This window comes from Lissotriton vulgaris, chromosome 2_1, assembly GCF_964263255.1.
Source record: "Lissotriton vulgaris chromosome 2_1, aLisVul1.2, whole genome shotgun sequence".
NCBI classification, from domain to species: domain Eukaryota; kingdom Metazoa; phylum Chordata; class Amphibia; order Caudata; family Salamandridae; genus Lissotriton; species Lissotriton vulgaris.
Window position 1 is genome coordinate 150162913 of NC_141687.1, and position 22309 is coordinate 150185221.

General features: G+C 49.5%; 1 protein-coding gene across 1 annotated transcript in view; it reads right to left on the bottom strand.

The window, feature by feature from the left end:
* Window positions 1-22309, bottom strand: part of GTF2IRD1 (GTF2I repeat domain containing 1) — a 993687-nt gene that overhangs the window by 668639 nt on the left and 302739 nt on the right. Inside the window, exon 4 of the mRNA XM_086954598.1 lies at window positions 19764-19905. Within this exon, the coding sequence (XP_086810724.1) occupies window positions 19764-19905 (142 nt within the window). The remainder of the gene's footprint in view (window positions 1-19763; window positions 19906-22309) is intronic.

The window sequence follows — 22309 nt, forward strand, 5'->3', positions numbered from 1 at the left end:
TATTAGTCCTGGGCAATGGTGTACTGTTCCCAGGCAATTTCTCACTGAAATTTTCACTGACAATTATTGCTAAAAAGTTCCTCTGGCTCTCTCAACTACCACTTTCTCTGCACTTCGCCCTACCTGCTGCTGCCATCGGGGTATAACGACGATTCTGCCGCACCTCCCGTACCTCCTGCTGTGCCGTCCTCTGGGCTGTTGGTAGAGGGAAGGACTGCAAATCGCAGCAGCCTTTGGCGGCGCCCTCTGACGCCGTCATACGGAAGCGCCAGGAGGCGCTCAAAAGCAGCTAGAGCCTCCCGCAGCGCCAAGGGCGCGCCCGTCCGCGCCCGCCGTAGCCAGGAGGAGGCAGGGCTGGGCCACCCCCTTTACACCATCTAATTGGTGCCCACAAGGACCTGGTTAGTGACTGATTTTTGCTAAGTCTTGTTTATTATTCCATTGTTTTATGGTGGTAAGGTCTTGTGATAAAAGTTAAAAATGAGCAAGACTGTTCAAAAGGGGGTCGTTGGGACACTCAAAGCTTTTCTCCTGAGAGCAGAATCTGTACTTATTAAAGAGATTGAGCTCACCCAAAGGAGATTGTCCCTTGATCCTCGTAGAGCATCCACTGGGCTCCATTAGCATGTCCTCAGGAGGGTTTGGGTTTACCAGTAGAATTACCACAGCAATTATCCTCTGGGTCTTCTCTAGTTGTTCCTTCTACCCCAGCTAGAGATCTTACCCCCACTACTTTATCCCCTGATATGATGCTAACACGCCAGCATCGCCAAACAAAGGCCAAGAAGGGGGAGGGTGTGGTTCCAGCCCCTCCAAAGAAAAGGAAGGCGGGTGGGTTACCGTCTACTTTGCACCAGGCCAGTAAAGCTGCTAGAGCTAAAGGGGCCGTACGTGGCAAGAAAGGCTGTGTCCAAGAGGCTGTAACACCCAAGGTCTCTAGTCCATTACCTATTAGTTCCCCGGCTAGTCTTAATCAGATGCCACGTGATATGGAGGATAAGCTTATAGCCAAGTTTGAAGAAAAACTACAGGCAATGTTTGAACCGTTAGTATCCAAACTGATAGACATTGAACAAAGATTGACTAATATTGAGCACCAACTATTATTGCCAAAAAGTAATTCTATAAGTGGCCCTATTGTTCATAATGAAGTGCTGGTTCCTATACCAACTGTTCCAGCTAGTGTTCCCGCCAGTGACAAGGTTATGGCTGCCAATATCGTCTGGGAAGCTCCCACCCAACTACTGGGTAATACACTAGTCCCAGACGCAACAGCTTCACATAGGAGAGTAGTACCTGGGAGTAGTACCTTTAGAAGGGTGCCTCAGGGAGGTATGAACAGACATAACTATAATGAATTTCTTAATCTACCCCCTGAGGCTACGCCCTATACTATTGTACTCATGAATGTACCTCATTTACAATCTGGCATTGAGGAAAACTGGGTTTCACTCAGGAACAAGGTATATTTAATAAACTCCAAAACAGGGCTGGGAGGTGTCTTATTTGGGAGTTTTAAAATGTCACGTAGAATTGCGTGGATAGGGAAATCAAAGAAAACAAGCAAAGGTGAATGTGTGGTGGTTAATTATGGGTCCCCCCACTTAGTCAAAACTATCCTTGACAGGGCAGGATCAAGGTATTTAAGTGGGGAAGGTATTAATATCTTACCATTAGGGTTTTTTTACCAAGACACACGGTTGTCGAGAATGCCTAGGGCCGACTGTAACATTGTAACACATGCTCAGGGAATGTACGAGTACTCTGTTCCAACCTTTAACAGATTTGAATCCTTTACTAACCTGGAGGATATTGATTGACTGGGTCCGCAATTTTGACCGGAAAGACTACAGCCCGATGGGATCAGGAAGGTAGGGGTAACCGAGTGCCACGCATTAGTAGTATGGGTACATCTCCAATCCCCGGGGCATGTGATAATGGTACGGGTCATCCGTGTAACACCACTGATAATGTTCCAGCCTTCCACATGTCAAAATGCGAACAAGGCCCACAAATGAGTGTACCATTGGAGTCTAACGCAGCTCTAAAAATAGCTTCTGAGAATATTGATTGGCTTGTGAGGAAATTAGCCTCTACCGAATCATTCATTGAGGATCAGGATATTATATTTTTCCAAGAAACCTGGGCAGTGGACCAGGTTTTCTGTGAGGGATAAATTAATTTTTCAAAGCCAGTGGTACAGGGTGAAAGGGGTAGACCAAAGGGAGGCTTGACAATTTGGGTCAGGCAGCTCCACCACTACAAGATAGAGATTGCCATTGACTCACTGGACATTCTTATTGCTAAGCTATCACAGGGCATTTCCCCGGATGTTCTACTCATTAATGTTTACTCTAAGGGTCAGCAAGGCGGGAAGGCATCTGATATAGTGGGCCTTCTAGATGTTCTTTTAACGAATCACAGAGGCTATAGTAAAATCATAATAGCAGGGGAATTTAATTGTACATATGAACCACTTGATTGTGAGGATATGAATTTTAGTCTTGAGGAGGACGACCAGTGGTCAATCCCACCACTGGAACTTCCACCCATAAAAAAGTGGACCAGAGCAGCACTCCAATTAAAAGCACTCTGTCTGGAACATGGGTTGAGAGCAGCAAATGGTCGCACGAAATCGGAAAAGTTAGGGATACCAACATTTAGTAGTGGGCATTGCTCTAGTCGTATAGACTATTTTATTATAAATAAGGAACTGTGCCCTAAATTGTTAGATATGATGGTGGAAGCCCAGCTAGAAAGTGACCATAATCCTCTTTTAGTTGGTATGCGGGCTATTGACCCAACTCATGTCGAATAAAACTGCCACATTGTCCAGATTTCGTAGCAGGCCATTTATCAAATGATATAAGACGTCTCAAATGCTCTTAGGTTGCACTCGACCCTGAGAAGCTGCAAGACATGAGTAACTTAGTAGATAATACTATTGTTACTCTTCAGACAGACGCTGAATTGGGGGTACACTGGGATAGAGCTGGCCAAGAACATGAGTATCTTTTTAAACAACTTAACAGTTTTTTTATTATGAAAAACAAGAAAGGGCCCGCATCATCTATCACCAAGGCTGATACATGATACAATTCCAACTGTCGCTTGGCCTATAAAACTTTGGCAGCTGCAATTAGGAGTAAAGAACAGGTCTCTATAAAAGAGAAGAGGCAGGCTAATAAGGCGGCAAAATCCAAGGCAAAAAGAGACTGGGATGAAGCTCATTGGGCTGACTTTCTCAATGCATGCTCTGGGAGGGATATGACGAGATTTTGGCATCTGGTGAAATGGGGGAGTGGGGATCCTAGTAAAGTTCCCACTAATCATGTGGAACCAGATCAGTGGGCCCGCCACTTCAAAGGTCAATTCGCTAATGATCCAGGAGCCCAAGACACCTTTGCAGTGCCAACTCCTTCTCCTTCCCTCAGCATCGCTAAAAAGGAAGTAGAATCGGCCCTTCTCCAGGTCCCTAAAGGTAGGGCTCCAGGTCTTGACTGCATCCCTGCAGATCTTTTTTTACAAGACCTGGAATCCTGGGCACCACACATTCAATCAGTGACACTTATAAAGCGCGCTACATACCCGTGGGGTCTCAAGGCGCTGGGGGGGGGGGGGGGGGAGCCGCTACTGCTCGAACAGCCAGGTCTTCAGCTTCTTCCTGAAGGAGAGGTGGTCTTGGGTCAGGCGCAGGTCGGTCGGGAGGGAGTTCCAGGTCTTGGCGGCCAGGTGGGAGAAGGACCTTCCTCCTGTAGTCGCTCTTCGGATGCGGGGGACGGCGGCGAGGGCGTGGTTGGCTGATCGGAGGTGGCGTTTGGGAGCGTAGAAGTTGACTCGGCTGTTGAGGTAGCTCGGGCCTTGGTCGTGTAGGGCTTTGTGTGCGTGGGTGAGGAGGCGGAAGGTGATTCTTTTGTTGACGGGGAGCCAGTGAAGGTCTCGCAGATGTCCGGAGATGTGGCTGGTTCGTGGGATGTCGAGGATGAGTCTGGCTGAGGCGTTCTGGATCCGCTGGAGTCTCTTCTGGAGCTTGGCGGTGGTCCCGGCGTAGAGGGCGTTGCCGTAGTCCAGTCGGCTGGTGACGAGGGCCTGGGTGACGGTCTTCCTGGTCTCGGTGGGGATCCACCAGAAGATCTTCCGTAGCATGCGTAGGATGTTGAAGCATGCCGAGGAGACGTTGTTGACTTGCCTGGCCATGGAGAGGGAGGAGTCCAGGATGAAGCCCAGGTTGCGTGCATGGTCTGTCGGTTTGGGTGCGGTGCCCAGGGCGGGAGGCCACCAGGAGTCGTCCCAGGCGGGGGGAGAGGAGCCCAGGATGAGGACCTCCGTCTTGTCCGAGTTCAGTTTCAGGCGGCTGGTCGTCATCCACTCGGCTACCTCTTTCATCCCTTCGTGCAGGTTGGCTCTGGCGGCGGCGGGGTCGTTGGTCAGGGAGAGGATCAGCTGGGTGTCGTCGGCGTAGGAGATTATGCTGAGGTTGTGTTTGCGTACGATGGCCGCGAGGGGGCTCATGTAGACGTTGAAGAGGGTGGGGCTCAGAGATGATCCTTGGGGGACGCCGCAGATGACTTCGGTGGCCTCTGACTTGTACGGTGGTAGGCGGACTCTCTGTGTTCTCCCGTCGAGGAAGGAGGTGATCCACTCCAGTGCCTTGTCCTGGATTCCGACGTTGCTGAGGCGCCGTACTAGGGTGCGGTGGCAGACCGTGTCGAATGCCGCGGAGAGGTCTAGGAGGATGAGGGCCGCTGTTTCTCCATTGTCCATCAGGGCTCGGATGTCGTCGGTGGCGGCGATGAGGGCGGTCTCGGTGCTGTGGTTGGCTCGGAAGCCGGACTGTGAGGGGTCGAGGGATCCGTTCGTCTCGAGGAAAGCGGCCATCTGCTTGTTGACGGTCTTCTCGATGACTTTGGCTGGAAACGGGAGGAGCGAGATGGGGCGGTAATTCTTGAGGTCGGTGGGGTCCGCTGTTGGTTTCTTGAGTAGGGCGCTGAGTTCGGCGTGTTTCCAGCTCTCGGGGAAGATGGTGGTGTCGAGGGATGTGTTGATGATGTCTCGCAGGTGGGGTGCGATGACAGCGTCGGCTTTGTTGAAGACGTGGTGAGGGCAGGGGTCGGTCGGTGATCCGGAGTGGATGGAGTTCATCGTGCGGATGGTGTCTTCGGTGCTGATCGGGGTCCAGGCGCGGAGGGTGGTGGTGGGGGGTGGTTGTTCGGTCATGGTGTGCGTTGGTTGGTTGTTGAAGCTGTTGTGTATGTCCGCGATCTTGTTGTGGAAGTATGAAGCCAGGGAGTTGCAGAGGTCTTGCGATGGGGTGATGTCGTTGTTTCCTGCGCTGGGGTTGGAAAGCTCTTTAACGATGTTGAAGAGTTCCTTGCAGTTGTGTGCGTTGTTGTCCAACCGGTCCTTGAATGCTGTTTTCTTGGCGGCGCGGATCAGCTGGTGGTGTTTCCGGGTGGCAAGTTTGAAGGAGGTCCTGTTGTCCGGTGTCGGTTCCCTTCTCCAGACTTTCTCGAGGGCTCGGCAGTTCTTCTTGGAGCTCTTGAGTTCGTCGGTGAACCATGGGGCTTTCTTGCTGCCGGGTCTGCTGGGCGGGGTCCTCAGTGGGGCGAGTTCGTCCGCGCAGTTGCTGATCCACTTCGTGAGGTTGTCGGCGGCCTGGCTGGGGTTCGCTGAGCTGGCAGGAGGGTGCTGGCTCAGGGAGGTGGCGAGCTGGTCTGCTGTGATCTTGTTCCAGCTTCTGCGGGCGGTCTGTTGCTGGTGGTGGTGGGTCGTTGTTTTCTTGAAGGTGAAGTGGACGCAGCTGTGGTCCGTCCATTGAAGCTCTGTGGTGTGGCTGAAGTTGATGTCCTTGCTGGATGAGAAGACAGCGTCGAGTGTGTGTCCGGCGAGGTGGGTGGGGGTGGACACCAGTTGCTTGAGTCCCAGGTTGGTGAGGTTGTCGAGCAGGGTGCTGGTGTTGCGGTCGTTGTTGTTCTCCAGATGGAAGTTGAGGTCTCCCAGGAGGATGTAGTCAGCGGAGGGGAGGGCATGTGGGCTGACGAAGTCGGCGATGTCCTCGCTGAATTGTGTGCGTGGTCCAGGGGGTCGGTAGATCAGGGTGCCTCTGAGGGTGGTGTTCGGGTTGGTGTGGATCTGGAAATGCAGGTGTTCGGCGGTGGTCAGGGAGTTGTCGGTGCTGGTCGTGAGACGGATGGTGCTCCTGTGGATGATGGCGATGCCTCCTCCCATCTGGTTGGCGTTTCGGTCCCTCCGGACGATCTTGTAGCCCTCTGGGATGGCGATGGCGATGTCGGGAGCTGAAGAGGCGTTCATCCAGGTCTCCGTGAGGAAGGCAACGTCTGGAGCTGTGGTGTCGAGGAGGTTCCAGAGTTCGATGGCATGTCTGTGGATGGAGCGGGTGTTGAGCAGGATGCACTTGAGGTGGGTACTGCTGGTGTTCGGCTTGGTGGGTGCTGGTGCGAGGCAGGTCCGGATGCAGGTGAACTTGCAGGCGTGGCAGCTGAAGGGTCCGTGGGTACGTCGTGGAGAGGCTTGATGGCATTCTGGGAGTCGGCCGGTGTTGAGAGCGGTGAGGGTGGCGGCGGAGTACGTCAGGCGGGTCGGTCGGGGTCTTCGTGGGCCAGGGGTCCTGGCGCTGGTCGCGATCCGGTCGCGGACGGGCGTAGACGGGCTTACCTTTGGCGCGCCTTCGGCGCACAATCGGCGCGCCCGCTGCGCGTGACCGCTGCGCGTCCGCACGGTCGCCATTTAAGGCCAAGTGCGCGGGTGGGCGGAGCAGCTGGGAGGCGGGAGCGGGGAGGGAACAGAGGAGAAAAAGGGGCGGGGCCAATGTCGGTGGCGGGAAGCGAGAGCGGAGGGCGGCGAGGTAGGCGGCCAATCAGGAAGGAAACTGGACACGGCACAGGGGATACAAAGAAATTAACAGGCACAAATTTAGGGCAAAACAAATAAAAACGGCAAAATACGCGAGCAGACGGCAGAAACAGACAAGCACAAATTACGGGCAAAACGAGGAAAAACAGCAAAATACGCGAGCAGACGGCAGAAACAGACAAGCACAAATTACGGGCAAAACGAGGAAAAACAGCAAAATACGCGAGCAGACGGCAGAAACAGACAAGCACAAATTTAGGGCAAAACAAGGAAAAACGGCAAAATACGCGAGCAGACGGCAGAAACAGACAAGCACAAATTTAGGGCAAAACAACTGGGAAACCAGAGGGGAGCGACCACGGCGTCAGCGAGGCAGAAGGCAGGCAGAGGGGAACACACGCAGCAGCTGGTGGCCGTGCGGCGCGGGGGTGTCACGCCCCCTCGATGGTGTTCACTTTTACTGAACGCCATCGATAAAGGAGCGGCGATTCCCAGTTCCTGGGCTGGTTCAGTAATCGTTCCCATTTTTTAAAAGGGGGATCGCTCCTTACCAGGAAATTACAGGCCTATAAGCATTCAGAAGGTAGTGGCAAGAGTGGTTTTAGGTAGAATGCAGGTATGGATTGAGGAATGTCACATCCTCTCAGACTTACAAGCAGTTTTCTGACGATGTATCAGTACAGTGGACCAGTTGTTAAGGTTCATTCTCATTTACTGGTGTACTGTTACCCTGGGGAGAGGCTCTATTTATGCAGCTTTCGTGGACCTTAGGTCTGCTTTTGATCTAATTCCACGCTCTATGCCAGGGTTCTTCAAACTGTGGGGCGCGCCCCCCTGGGGGGGCATGGCACCATCCCAGGGGGGGCACGTGCCCCACTCCGATCTTCTCTTTTTGCCCGTTCCTTTGTCTGGGTGATTCTCCCAGGAGGGGGCCAATTCATGGAGTCGACAGCTTCGGCTGCAGTGCAGGCAAGGAGTCTCCTATGCTAAAAAGCTGTTGACTCCGTGAATTGGCCCCCTCCTGGGAGAGTTAGCTCTTCCCAGAAGGGAGAGAAGGTTTCCCTAGAGCAGCGATTCCCAATCTGTGCGCCGTGAATGCAAGCCAGGGGCGCCGTGAACAGATGCACACTAAGATAGTTTTCGGTAAAAGAACAGAAGCATGTATTGTGATTTATAGTGCTATGATTAGGCTAAAGTGTGTGCAAGACTTGTAGATAAAGGCATACCGTATTTAGAAGTGATAGGGGGCACGAGACGGCACCCTGATGACACGTGGAGCAGGAGACGTGAAAAGAACACCAGGTTGCTTTGATGTAATTGAAGTGTAATTGAAGTGTCTGTTCCGTGAGGATCAGCAGAGTGTGCTATACAGAAAACTTGAGAGGAGAACAGACAGAGCGGGGACAGAGGCGCCAATAAACTCTCTCTGAATATGCAGGTAAAAAACGAGAGCGGGTTTACTTCTCTACCTGCAGAGGTGAGCGCAGACCTGCTCTGAGACTCCTCTACCTCTGGCACTCAGAGAGGTGACGGTGCTACCTTCTGTGGCTTAAGTTACCTAGTAACTATTGAAACAATATTGTGAGATTTAGGCAAAAAGTATGTGGCGAGAAGAGCAGAGGGGCTTTCCTCAAGAAGTCCGTTGAAAGTTAGGCACTTTCACTCAATTTTATAGTAAGCACTTTGTTCCTTTTCTGAAACAAAAGCGTTGAGAAGCAAGCACATAGTGTCAGGCTGCATCCATTTGATGTAACTCTCTACATACCACTGAACACTGCTTCAGCATTCTCTGCTCCATAATCTCCAACACAATGTTCGACCCTGGTGCCTCCCTTACACCTCCCTTGCAATCAGAGTCCTTCAGCTATGCGACCTTAATACAATTATCTTCTTTCATTTTCATAACTGCACCCTCATTCCCATTTTCCTTCTGCGCATTTCCAATTCCAAGTAATTGTCTCATCCCTACTATTTTATAAGGAACTTGAACTAGGATAATCCTACCCCTACTCATCCTGACTTTAAATTCACCCAATCATTTTACACAATCCACCCTCGCATTCTTCATTTTTTGCACATCCTGTCCCACCTTTTTCATCAACCACTTTTTTTACTAACTTTGTCTCATGATGCACTGTATTTACAAAATCCATTTACCACATCTTTCTCTACATTTAGCCTGTTTTTCCATGCCATCTTTATGCAAAAACACAGCATGTTTTGAAAACCTGTTGATTGTAGGAAAGCTGCTTTTAATATATTCTAGTGGTATTTAAAGTAAAATCAATTTCCTTTCCTTGATCTGGAAGATCTCTGTCATATTTAACATCAGTGACTTTTTGACATCTCTGCACTGTGGGTCATTCGGTTTTACTGACATAGTATACCGGGGATAACATCTATGATTATAATACCTTCATCCCAATAATTTTCAGAGAGAAAAATGAAAGTACTCCAGAGGCCGGATATGTATCACCGCAAGCGCCAAAAAAATGTAACATAGTGGGGAGCCGCAGCCAAAGGCCCATATGTCAAGGGAGCCGCTGGTTGAAAACGTTTGGGAACCACTGCCCTACAGGGTTTGAGGCACGGGCGGGGTGGGCTCTGGCCCAGTGCCCCAGCCTTTCAAGGGAGGTGGGAGTGAGGGGGAGGGGGTGGGGACGGGAGTCCTTCAGTTATTTTGGGAAGGGAGGGAGAGGTTGCAATCCGGGTTTGGGCCATGAATCGGGAAGGTAGGCTCTGGTCTGCGGTCATCAACTTATGAGGATCTTTCTGTGGGGCACCGAAGTGTTTGTGTTTAGGGATGTTGGTCTGCAGATTCGAATTTGAATCATCAAATGTGTTGAGGGATGTCGGGTGGAGCCGGCGACCAGACGTCCGTTATGTTGCCATGTGGGTGAATAGATGTATGGGTGGAGTGGTGGATGTGTGGATGACATGGTGGATGTATGGGTGGGGGGGTGGATGGATGAGTGAGAGGATGGATGGATGGGTGAAGGGGTGGGTGGATGGTGGGAGAGAGGATGGATGCATGAGTGGAGGGATGGATGGATGGGAGTGGATGGATGTGTGTATGGTTGGAAGGGTAGATGGATGGGTGGAGGGATGGATGGATCAGTGAAATGGTGGATGGATCGATGGGGGGTGGATGCTGGACGAGTCGGTGGATGGATGGATGAGAGAGGTGATGGATGGATGGATTGATGTATTGATGGGTGAAGGGGTGAATGAATGAATGGATGAGTGAAGGGGTGGATGTAGGGATGGATGGGTGATTGAGGAGGGTGGATAGACGGGGGGATGGATGGAGGAGTGAAGGGGTGGGTGAGAGGTCAATGGATGGATACATGAGTGGATGAGTGGATGGATGAGTGGGTGGATGAGTGGGTGGATGGGTGAAGGGTGGATGGAGGGATGGGTGGCTGGGTGAGGGGGGAATGGAGAGAGAGGGGGAGGATGGATAGATGGATGAGCGAGGACATGGATGAATGATTGGCAGAGTGGATGGGCAGGTGTGTGAATAGATGGGTGAGGAGAGGAGCATGGAGATGGATGGGTGAGAGAGTGCATGCATGAGTGGGGGGAGAGTGGGGAGCGGGAGGGAGGGATGGATGGGTGGGTGGATGGATGAGTGAGGGGTTGAGTGGGTGGACGGATGAGTGACTGGGTGGATGGATGAGTGGGTGGGGGGATGGCTGGATGGGTGATAGGGTGGGTGGTTGGATGGATGAGTGAGTGGATGGATGGGTAGAGGAGTGGATGGATGGATGGGTGGAAGAGTGGATGGATGAATGGAGGAGTGGATGGATGAATGGAGGAGTGGATGGATGAGTGGGAGCATAGCTTGGGTGAAGGGGTGAGTGGTTGGATGGATGAGTAGGTGGATGGATGGGTGGAAGAGTGGATGGATTGGTGAGGGGATGGATTGGGTGAAGGGATGGATGGATGGGTGAGGGGATGGATGGGTGAGATGATGGATGGAGGGATGGATGGTGGATGGGGTTGCAAGTGGTTGAAGGGGTTTGGATGTGGATGGAGCACAGATGGAGGGAAGGAATGAATGGTGGGGGAGTTGGTGGATGACAAGGTGTACATGATGGATGGGGAGGGTTGTGATGACTTCCTTTGCCTTGGAGGATTGTGTTTTGAGCTGTGTGGTACGCCTCTGTCATTTCGCCGCACCCACTCACAGGCCTGCAGTTTGCTAGGCACTCTTGTTGTGTTGAGCATTGTTTGCCGGATATGGCCCGTGGTGTGCGCGTTGCAGTCGATCATGTGGTGTGCCGGATTCCCGAGGTTTCGGTCGGGTGGTGGGGGGGCCCAACATCTGGGGGAATTCAGCTGGGGGGGCTCAACCTGGAAAAGTTTGAATACCTCTGCTCTATGCTGTGGCATAGTCTTTTAAAGCTGAGTATGCCATTGGACATCTTGGCTTTTGTTGTCAAATTGTATACGGACAACTTTGCCCAGGTTAGGTGGGATAAGGCAGGTCGCACCACTGAAATGTTTTTGGCTGAGAAGGGGATACCCTATTTTCAATATATATAAATTGGGTTCTTAAATACTTAGAAAACTGCCCAACTGATGCCCCAAGTCTAGCTGGGACAAAGATCCCACTCCTAATGTTTGCTGATGACAGTCTCATTCTTTCCAAAACGCAACAGGGCCTTCAATGTGCCCTGTCAAGATTTGAAGAGTTCTGTGAGGATCATGACCTCGTTGTCAATGTTGACAAAACAAAGTTTATGGTCCTCCAGAACTCTCACAAATACATCAGTGAAGTTAGGATGCAGGAAGGTGTTCTAGAGCAAACAGAGATTTTTTCATATTTAGGGGTATGTAGCAAGGTCAAGCGGGATGAACACTCTAACTGGTGGTTGCCTGTCCCTCCTTCTCCTCGTTTTATGCAGACGGACAGTCCAAAAGCGGAATGGGACAGCGTTTCTGAACAGGAGGAACATAGAGACCACGGCGCCTTTAATTGGAACTTCCTGGAGCGAGACGAGACTCCGCCCCTTTCTGACGTCAGAGGACCAGGACTGGACAAAGGGCAGGATATCCTGTATGGTGGGTGTGTTTACACCCCGGAGGGCGAGAGCGGAGGAAGCGAGCGAGCGAGGAAGAACGAGAACGGCGAAGAGGAGACAACGCGGAACCAAGGAGGAGAGAAGGAGAACGAGAACCACGGAAGTGAGGGAGAGCCAGGAGGCCAACGACCCTGTGCACCGCCGTGCCACGCTCCCGAGGGAGGAGTGTGGCTCACTCAGGTACGGAGACGTTTGGCGGCTTGGGTGGGGAAGAAGAACGCCCCTGTGTAAATGTGTATATAGTCTTGTGCGTACCTTTCCCTGTGTGTTAACTGAGTCCCGTCCCCCCTCCCTACCCGTCTGGTTTCCCCACTTGTTACCCCCACCACACTGCACCTAGCTGATAAGGTAGCGAGAGACACGGGTGTTCCTCACGTCACTTGGGCCCCTGAACGGTCGGAAGTACCCAGATAGTAAACTAACGGCTCCCTCTGTTGGTCTCCTTTTCCCTCGGTACATCGGCCCGGAGAATCGATACCGAAGACACCGACGCCGGTCAAAACCACGTGGACCCCCTCCAGCAGACTACACCGCCACCACGAACAACCTGGAGTTCGCAAGAGAAAGACTGACATACAGAACCAAGAGAACCCTGAAAATAAAACCTAGTTTGAAAAGATATACTGGTGTACCGCCTCTACCTGACACAGTAATTAGTACCACTCCCACGCCCCCGCCTACAGGGTAACTATAGATAAAAAAATTAGCTGGAAGCCGCAATTAAACTGTCTCATGGTGAGACATGCTCAACTCTCGGGTGTGCTCCTTAAGGAGCATTGTCGCTCCTATACCAAACCCGTAGCTCCAGTATTGCAGATCTATAACTCTAAAATTGGTGCCTCAATCCTCTATGGTTCAGAGTTGTGGGCGTATGTAAAACTGGATTCTCTAGTGGCGGGCCAAAATAAATTCTTAAGAACGTTAATGGGCCTGCCACAATCTACCCCACTGATCCCCCTTTATATGGACTTGGGGTGCCATTCAATTAGGGATGTAGCCTGTTATAGATTAGTATCATACTGGAGGAGACTCTGGGTGATCCCGAGCTAGCCAATTATGCATTGGCTGTGTTAGAAATTCGGGATATGAATGTGAACAACAATATTGAGTGGTTTAGGAGTATAAAAATCATTCTCTGTGAGATGGGATTGAATCGGCAGTCCGTTTCCCAGCAAAACAGAGTTAAAGGCAGCTTATTGGCACATGATTTATTCCCAGCAGTTTTCAGCTTTCAGCAGTCTTACCCTGTCCAGCACCTTCCTACAAATTTAATCTGAACCTAAATATGAACAGTACTGGGATCAGAAAGACTGACATACAGAACCAAGAGAACCCTGAAAATAAAACCTAGTTTGAAAAGATATACTGGTGTACCGCCTCTACCTGACACAGTAATTAGTACCACTCCCACGCCCCCGCCTACAGTGGTGTCAGAAGTGGGATCCGCCCCTTCTCTGCCGGACCCAGCGATGGAACAGGTGATCCAGCAGCTCATCGAGGGGCAACAGAAGTTAGAGTGGGCGGTAGGACAGCAGATGTCAGTAGCCGATGCAGACAGAGACCTGTTTAAAGCGACAATGGCCGCCCAGATGGACAGTCTACAAAAAGTGGTACAGAGTCCCGGTACACCTGTTCCTATGGAGAGGAGACAGTTCGGTCCCTCTGGAGTACACTTGCAAAAATACGTGCCGGGTGAAGACCCCGACGCCTTTCTAGTGAATTTCGAAAGAGCCGCCAGAGCATGTGGGTGGCCGGAAGACAAGTGGCCTTTCTTTTTGGCTCCGCTCCTTTCTGGTGAAGCCCAGGCGGCCTACCAAGTAGCCAACCCTACAGGGGTAACACCCTATGCGGCCATCAAAGCAGTAATCCTCGATCACTTAGGACTGGATTCCGAAGCCTACCGTCTCCGGTTCCGAAAGGAAAGGGGTGTAGCCGGAGAGCACCCAAAGACCCTGTATCTTAGGCTCAAACTGGCAGCGGATAAATGGTTGAGACCCGAGAGTCGTACCAAGGAAGAGGTAATGGCCAGCATATATCTCGAGCAGTTTATGGAGGCTCTGCCCTACGGAACACAACGGTGGTTGAGACAACATTCAGGGCTAACCCCAGACCAGGCTATCGAGATGGCGTCTAGTTACAACAGAGCGATGCCACGCACGTTTCCTTGGGACTCTGATAAGGGCAATAAATCCAGCGCTGGACCTGCGAAACAGGATAAGAAACCTCTCAAGCCAACCCAGGACTTGGGAAGACCCCGACCAATAAGAATGGATGCACCTCCTCCACATAGGGGTCCACAGTGTTTTGAGTGTGGAGACTGGGGCCACATAGCCAGAATGTGTCCACGAAAGAAGACCGTAGAAGAGCCAATGGAAGTCGGATACATACCAAGAGCAGTGATGTACACAGCAGAGATGGGGCCCTCCTTTTACGTAAGGATGGTTGTAAATAATCTGCGCGTTAAAGCCCTGTTAGACTCTGGATGTCGGCAATCCGTAATACAGTCTAAGTTTGTGCTGCCTTCCCAGATAGGCCCCGGGGCTATTGTACATATCAGGTGTGTCCACGGGGACGTGAAGCCATACCCCGTAGCACAGGTGACCCTACACCCGATAGGTAGAGACCCCTGTGAGGTACAAGTGGGGGTGGTGGACTCCTTACCCGAGGACCTGATAGTGGGAATAGATAACCCCGATTTCCTAGCCCTCTTTAGGAGGGAGCTGAGAACCCAACCCCGAGGTGCATATCTGGCTACGGAACCCTGGGAGATGGATAGAGGATTCAAGTTCGCCCAAGCCAACGATCCTACTCTCATGAACGCATGGGAATCAGGACATAGAGAACAAACAACGCCTTCCCAGGGTTATCCAAAGTTCAGGATCCTGAATGATCTGCTGTACAGGGAGGGGAAGGCAGGCGATCCACTACAGTTAGTGGTCCCCCAGGAATTCAGGGATCAAATAATGTTCTATGCGCACACACACTTGACAGCGGGACATAGCGGGGCCGAAAAAACACTACAAAGTATCGTTCGTTTATTCTTTTGGCCTGGAATATACAAGACAGCCGAGTTGTATTGTAAGCAATGCGAAGTCTGCCAGAAGAAAAACATGTACCGGCCCCCAGCAGTCCCTCTACAACCCTTACCCATCATAGGTAACCCCTTTGAGAGGGTGGGTATGGACCTGATAGGACCCCTTCCCCGTACCTCAAGAGGGCACACATACGCCTTAGTCATAGTAGACTACAACACGAGGTTTCCGGAAGCCTTTGCCCTGAGTGCTCCCACAACTAAAAATGTGGCGGAGAAACTGATTGAACTATTCTCTAGGGTAGGGTTCCCACGAGAGATACTTACAGACCAGGGAACCCCGTTTGTGTCCAGAATGATGGCAGAAGTGTGCAAGCAGTTGGATCTGAAACATATCCGCACGTCCGCCTACCACCCCCAGACAGACGGGTTGGTCGAAAGATATAATCGCACATTGAAATCCACCCTTAAGAAAATGTTAAGCGCAGAAAACAAGGATTGGGACAAAATGCTACCCTTGGCGCTTTATGTGATACGGTCTCAAGTACAGAGCAGTTTAGGGTTTTCGCCTTTCGAACTCCTTTATGGGAGACAACCTAGGTCCCTATTAGAAATTACCAGGGAAGCCTGGGAAAGGGAGGAAGCAGCAGAACAAAAGTCCTTATTGGATTATACCGCTCAACTGAAGTCCCGGTTAGGCAAGCTACGAGACCTAGCATATTCCAATTTGGAAAAAGCCCAGGTACAACAGAGAGTACAGTATGATAAAGGGAAGAAATGGAGGGTACTACAGAAAGGGGAGTGGGCCTTGGTTCTTCTACCGTCGACCACTCAGAAGTTTAGGAGCGAATGGAAGGGGCCCTATCTGATCACAGAGACCTTGGGGAAAACCACGTACAAACTACAGGTCACTCCATCACGCCAACAGACCTTCCACATCAATCTGTTAAAAAAGTGGATAGGCCCCCCTCCCAAAAACGTACAGTTCTCTCTTCCAGGACGAGATGAGAGATCAACCCTAGATCAACTACCGATTAACCCGGAGTTACCAACCGAGAAACGGGAGGAGTTGACGCATAGACTACAGCAGTTCTCCTCCATGTTCTCAGACAAACCAGGGTGTACCCCCCTAGCCGAACACTGTATACAGACAGAAGAAGGGAAAATAGTGAAGCAAAGACCATATCGCATTCCAGCTGCCAGGCGAGCCACGGTTCGAAAAGAAGTTAGGGACATGCTACAACTGGGCGTTATACGCCCCTCAAAAAGTAACTGGACTTCACCCATAGTTATGGTCCCAAAACCGGACGGGTCCACCCGTTTTTGTATGGATTTTAGGGCTCTAAACGCTATCTCCTCCTTTGACTCCTTCCCTATCCCCAGGGTAGATGAATTGATAGAAAGGATAGGGGAAGCAAAGTACATCACCACGCTGGACCTGACCAAAGGCTATTGGCAGGTGACTTTGAGGGAAAGTGACAAACACAAAACAGCCTTTGCCACAGATGAGGGGCTATACGAATTCAACGTCTTACCATTCGGGCTCCATGGAGCCCCAGCAACGTTCCAAAGATTAATGACCACAGTGTTAGCCCCTCACTCCGAGTATAGCTCCGTATACCTTGACGATATTGTTATATTCAGTCTCACGTGGGAGGATCACTTAGGTCATATAGAGAGCATACTCACGTCCCTACTAAAAGCCAGGCTCCATGTCAATGCAAAAAAATCTAGGGCAGCCTACCCCAGGGTACAATATCTGGGGTACATGTTGGGTGATGGTGTGATCGCTCCCCAGGAAGAGAAAGTAAACGCCATAACCAAAACCCCTTTTCCCTCCACTGTCAGAGAACTGCGTGCCTTCCTGGGCCTGATAGGTTATTACAGGCGGTTCATTAAGGACTTCGCTGAAATAGCAGCCCCCTTAACGAATCTCCTTAGAAAAACATCCAACTTCAATCGAGGAAAACCCCCTCCAGAAGAAGCCCGTTTGGCGTTTGAGGTTCTAAAAAGCACAATAACCTCCAGCCCGGTGTTAATTCCCCCCAACTTTGAGAAACCTTTCATCCTGGCGACCGATGCCTCCGATACCGGCATAGGCGCAGTGCTGTCACAGGAGGGGGAGGATGAATTGGAACATCCTATTCTCTTTATAAGCAGGAAACTACATCCCAGAGAAAAGCAGTACCCCACAGTGGAAAAAGAGTGCCTTGCGATACGATGGGCCGTGGACAAATTGAGATACTATCTGGAAGGGAGATCCTTTACGCTTCACTCAGATCACGCCCCGTTGCAGTGGATGCAGAAGAACCTATCCCAGAACGCCCGCGTGCAAAGATGGTTTTTGTATCTCCAACCCTTTAAATTTAATATCGTACACAAGAAAGGCATAGCCAACAGTAATGCCGACTACCTGTCGAGGGCACCCTATCTCCCCGAACGGGAGAATCCAAGGGGGGAGGAGTGTAGCAAGGTCAAGCGGGATGAACACTCTAACTGGTGGTTGCCTGTCCCTCCTTCTCCTCGTTTTATGCAGACGGACAGTCCAAAAGCGGAATGGGACAGCGTTTCTGAACAGGAGGAACATAGAGACCACGGCGCCTTTAATTGGAACTTCCTGGAGCGAGACGAGACTCCGCCCCTTTCTGACGTCAGAGGACCAGGACTGGACAAAGGGCAGGATATCCTGTATGGTGGGTGTGTTTACACCCCGGAGGGCGAGAGCGGAGGAAGCGAGCGAGCGAGGAAGAACGAGAACGGCGAAGAGGAGACAACGCGGAACCAAGGAGGAGAGAAGGAGAACGAGAACCACGGAAGTGAGGGAGAGCCAGGAGGCCAACGACCCTGTGCACCGCCGTGCCACGCTCCCGAGGGAGGAGTGTGGCTCACTCAGGTACGGAGACGTTTGGCGGCTTGGGTGGGGAAGAAGAACGCCCCTGTGTAAATGTGTATATAGTCTTGTGCGTACCTTTCCCTGTGTGTTAACTGAGTCCCGTCCCCCCTCCCTACCCGTCTGGTTTCCCCACTTGTTACCCCCACCACACTGCACCTAGCTGATAAGGTAGCGAGAGACACGGGTGTTCCTCACGTCACTTGGGCCCCTGAACGGTCGGAAGTACCCAGATAGTAAACTAACGGCTCCCTCTGTTGGTCTCCTTTTCCCTCGGTACATCGGCCCGGAGAATCGATACCGAAGACACCGACGCCGGTCAAAACCACGTGGACCCCCTCCAGCAGACTACACCGCCACCACGAACAACCTGGAGTTCGCAAGAGAAAGACTGACATACAGAACCAAGAGAACCCTGAAAATAAAACCTAGTTTGAAAAGATATACTGGTGTACCGCCTCTACCTGACACAGTAATTAGTACCACTCCCACGCCCCCGCCTACAGGGTAACTATAGATAAAAAAATTAGCTGGAAGCCGCAATTAAACTGTCTCATGGTGAGACATGCTCAACTCTCGGGTGTGCTCCTTAAGGAGCATTGTCGCTCCTATACCAAACCCGTAGCTCCAGTATTGCAGATCTATAACTCTAAAATTGGTGCCTCAATCCTCTATGGTTCAGAGTTGTGGGCGTATGTAAAACTGGATTCTCTAGTGGCGGGCCAAAATAAATTCTTAAGAACGTTAATGGGCCTGCCACAATCTACCCCACTGATCCCCCTTTATATGGACTTGGGGTGCCATTCAATTAGGGATGTAGCCTGTTATAGATTAGTATCATACTGGAGGAGACTCTGGGTGATCCCGAGCTAGCCAATTATGCATTGGCTGTGTTAGAAATTCGGGATATGAATGTGAACAACAATATTGAGTGGTTTAGGAGTATAAAAATCATTCTCTGTGAGATGGGATTGAATCGGCAGTCCGTTTCCCAGCAAAACAGAGTTAAAGGCAGCTTATTGGCACATGATTTATTCCCAGCAGTTTTCAGCTTTCAGCAGTCTTACCCTGTCCAGCACCTTCCTACAAATTTAATCTGAACCTAAATATGAACAGTACTGGGATCTAATCACTTCGACACGTGATAGAAAAGTATTCCACCAGTTTAGAGTGGGATCATTACCCACCAAGGCTTTTACTTCGAAGTGGTCTAATTTGCATGCAAATAATAACAACTGTCCTTTTTGCCCTGATAGGGTTGAATCTGTGGCCCACATTTTGTTTGCTTGCCCAGCGTATAACAACCGAGGCGATGCTGGTTGAAACCCTTTTGTTTATCTATGGGGACCAGGGTCTACAGTGAGGCATACAGATTACTTAAAACAGCAGTAGCTGGCCCTTTTGTGATTACCACAGCTAATGCAAAAACAACAGCTGGTAGCATTCAGTCAATGAAGAATCTAGTTCAAGATTGGTACAAAATTGTCCAGCATAGTGCAAAACGTTATGTGACAGGTAAAACTTCTGGGAATTGGCCCCAGGTATTGTAAAAAACTGACTTGCTTTCAACTCACGTTTCTTCAGACAACAGGTCATTTTATAAGGCACAATAAAATTAATAAAAAAGCTGAAAAAGTCGACTAACTTATTACAAAATAAAAATGCAAGTCATACCATCGCCAAGATGAACAGAATAAGTGTTAAGTTTTGGCAGAGTCACCAATTTCAATTGCGTTTAATAAACCTTATTACGTTTAAAATTGATTAAGATTAACAAATTTCAGAAAAGTACACCTGACCAATCAAAAATGTGGAGTAAATCCTTTAGAAAATATTTAGACATACTCTGTGGTCTCCATTTCCCCTTGCAATAGGTACTCACCGCAAAACTTCTGAAAATCCGTTTGAAGCTCTTTCCTCAAGTTCAAGAATATTCTACCCTTCTCTGTCCCAACCACAAACGTGCTTTCTTCGTGAACAGCAACACAGGCCACTTCGGCATTTAATTTGGAAAGGGCCGAACACTAATGGGAGATCAAAAACTGCAGTTCAGAATACGAACAAGAAAGCAAGCACAGCAAATACCAGATGATTAACTACTAAACATGCCTGCCCTTTAAAGGATTAGCAACAAACATTTTCACTGTGAGTAATGAAAATGTAACAAAAAGGTAAAACACAAAGCCAACAAAACAACAAAGAATAGCTAACCTGGAACATCAAAAGACTCACTTGTGTGACAAAACAGGACCCATTAACACATAAAGGTCCTCAATACCATTTCACAGATAAAGTGACATTCCCAAGTAGTTCATTAAACGAGCAATACCTCACTGTACATATTTTTTTTTTTTAGAAAAGAACAAGATCGTGTGGTAGACAGATGTTGATAGGCTCTTGTGGAACCATGTGCTATGGGCCCCAGTGTGAGGTCTTCTTGCTCACTTTGGTAGACAGATGCGGAACCACAGGAAATGGGTCCCTATAAGGACCCAGCTTTATCTCAATGGTAGACAGATGTTGATAGACCTTGCTGGTGCATATGCCATGGGTGTGTATGTGGTGCCATTAGGATCACTGTGGTAGACAGATGTTGAAAGGGCTTATTGCACCGTGGGTGATAGACGTAAATGTGGGCCATCTTGATCACTGTGGTGAAGAGATGTTGAAACATGGGAGATGGGTTCCCATTGTTTTAACGTTTTGATCACTTTCGTAGAAAGCTGTTGACAGCCACTAGTTACATAACATGATCGGCTATGAGTTCCAGTGTATGGTAATCTTGATCACTGTGGTAAACGGATGTCGACGCATGTTGAATTATTGGAGATGGGCATCAGTGTAGGCCATCCTGATCTCTGTGGTAGAAAAATGTCGAAAGGTCTTTGCGGGATCATGGTTGTCAGTTAAGGACATCATGATCACTCTGGTAGACAGATGGCAAGTCAGGTTCTTGTTAGAAGAAACAGAAAAGAAGGGGTGGTCCAATTACTAACTCCTAAGAGATTTCCAGAAAATGATAGGGTCAGGTTAATGAGAGCTCAATTCTCTGGGTGAAACATCAGTGGCTGATGAAGATTCTTCCAAAGTAAGAATATTGGTGCCCAAAAGTCCTTTTCCCATGTTTCTTCCTTCTGACTGTGGTTTCGAACATTAAGCGGCCATGGCAAGGGCATGTCAGGAGGTATGGCTTATTGCTCATGACATGATAGACACATAATACTGCATACATACTTGTGCCTGCATTTCAGAGAAGCATTCTGAAAAGTATGTCTTTCTGAAAACTATTTATTTTTGGAACATTTCGCTTTGTACTTTGCTAAAGACTTACAGAATTAAGGCTTAAGGATTGTTTCATTTGGAATTTGAGGTATTATTCATTTGATGGAACAGGACAGAATTTAATGGAAAGCTATGATACACACTATATGTATATGTTATTATATGTAATGTAGTCAGGGTTCTTAGCAGTGATATATGTATGAATTATCAATTTCATGGTTAGATGCAGGGCTTCCTCAGCTGGTTACTCACCACAAATGTGCTGTTTTTTTAGATGCATATTTCGACCTCCAAACATCAGTGCTCCGCAGAAGTGACTTGTCAGACAGGTGAGGTCCTGTGTCTCTGGTCTCACTTCTATCCCAGCCTCTACTTTTGGCTTTTATATTACCAGTGTATGTGGTTAGTGGTGGGAGGAGGGGTGAGAAGCAAAAGACTACATTGCTCCTGTTGGATTCACAGTGTCAGCTGTCTTGTGTGAGGTTTCAAATGTCTGGTGAATAGATTATGCATCAGCCACCCGATGGTGGGACTACACTTCCCAGCAGTACCTGAACTCTCATAGTATTAAGACAAGGCAACAACCTTTTTGAGTCATCAGGAGCATTTTCCTCATGTCTCACAGTGTCCTTCAAGGTTATTGGAGAAGAAAACGAGGTACTCGCCTGTAACTTCAGTTATCCAGAATTGGTATCTTTCATAGATTCACATTCACATGCTTGAATCATCCCCGCAGTCAAGGTGGGAGTCTCACGGTAAAATTCTAATAGTAGTAATTCATATAATCATAGGCAATTATGCATTGCACAGTCAGGGCAATAGTCCACCCATATCCTTTTGTAAAAAAAACACAGCCAATAAGACCCAAACACCCTCTAGAACACTCCACAGAGAGGCAAGACCCTCAGGTGTTCTATCACAGGTGACAAGAGTATTTATAAAATAAGAAGGGAACCCTCTCCGGGGAAGAGGGTGGGTATGAATCTATGAAAGGTACCAGGTAAGTTACTTGTTTTCCTATCCAGTAATGGATCTTTCATAGATTCACATGCTTGAAACAGAATAGCCAGCAGTTATTGAAAGGATAATCATTCATCCTTAATATTAGAGGTTGGTGGGTACCGTCAGTGCTTGAAATGAAAAAAT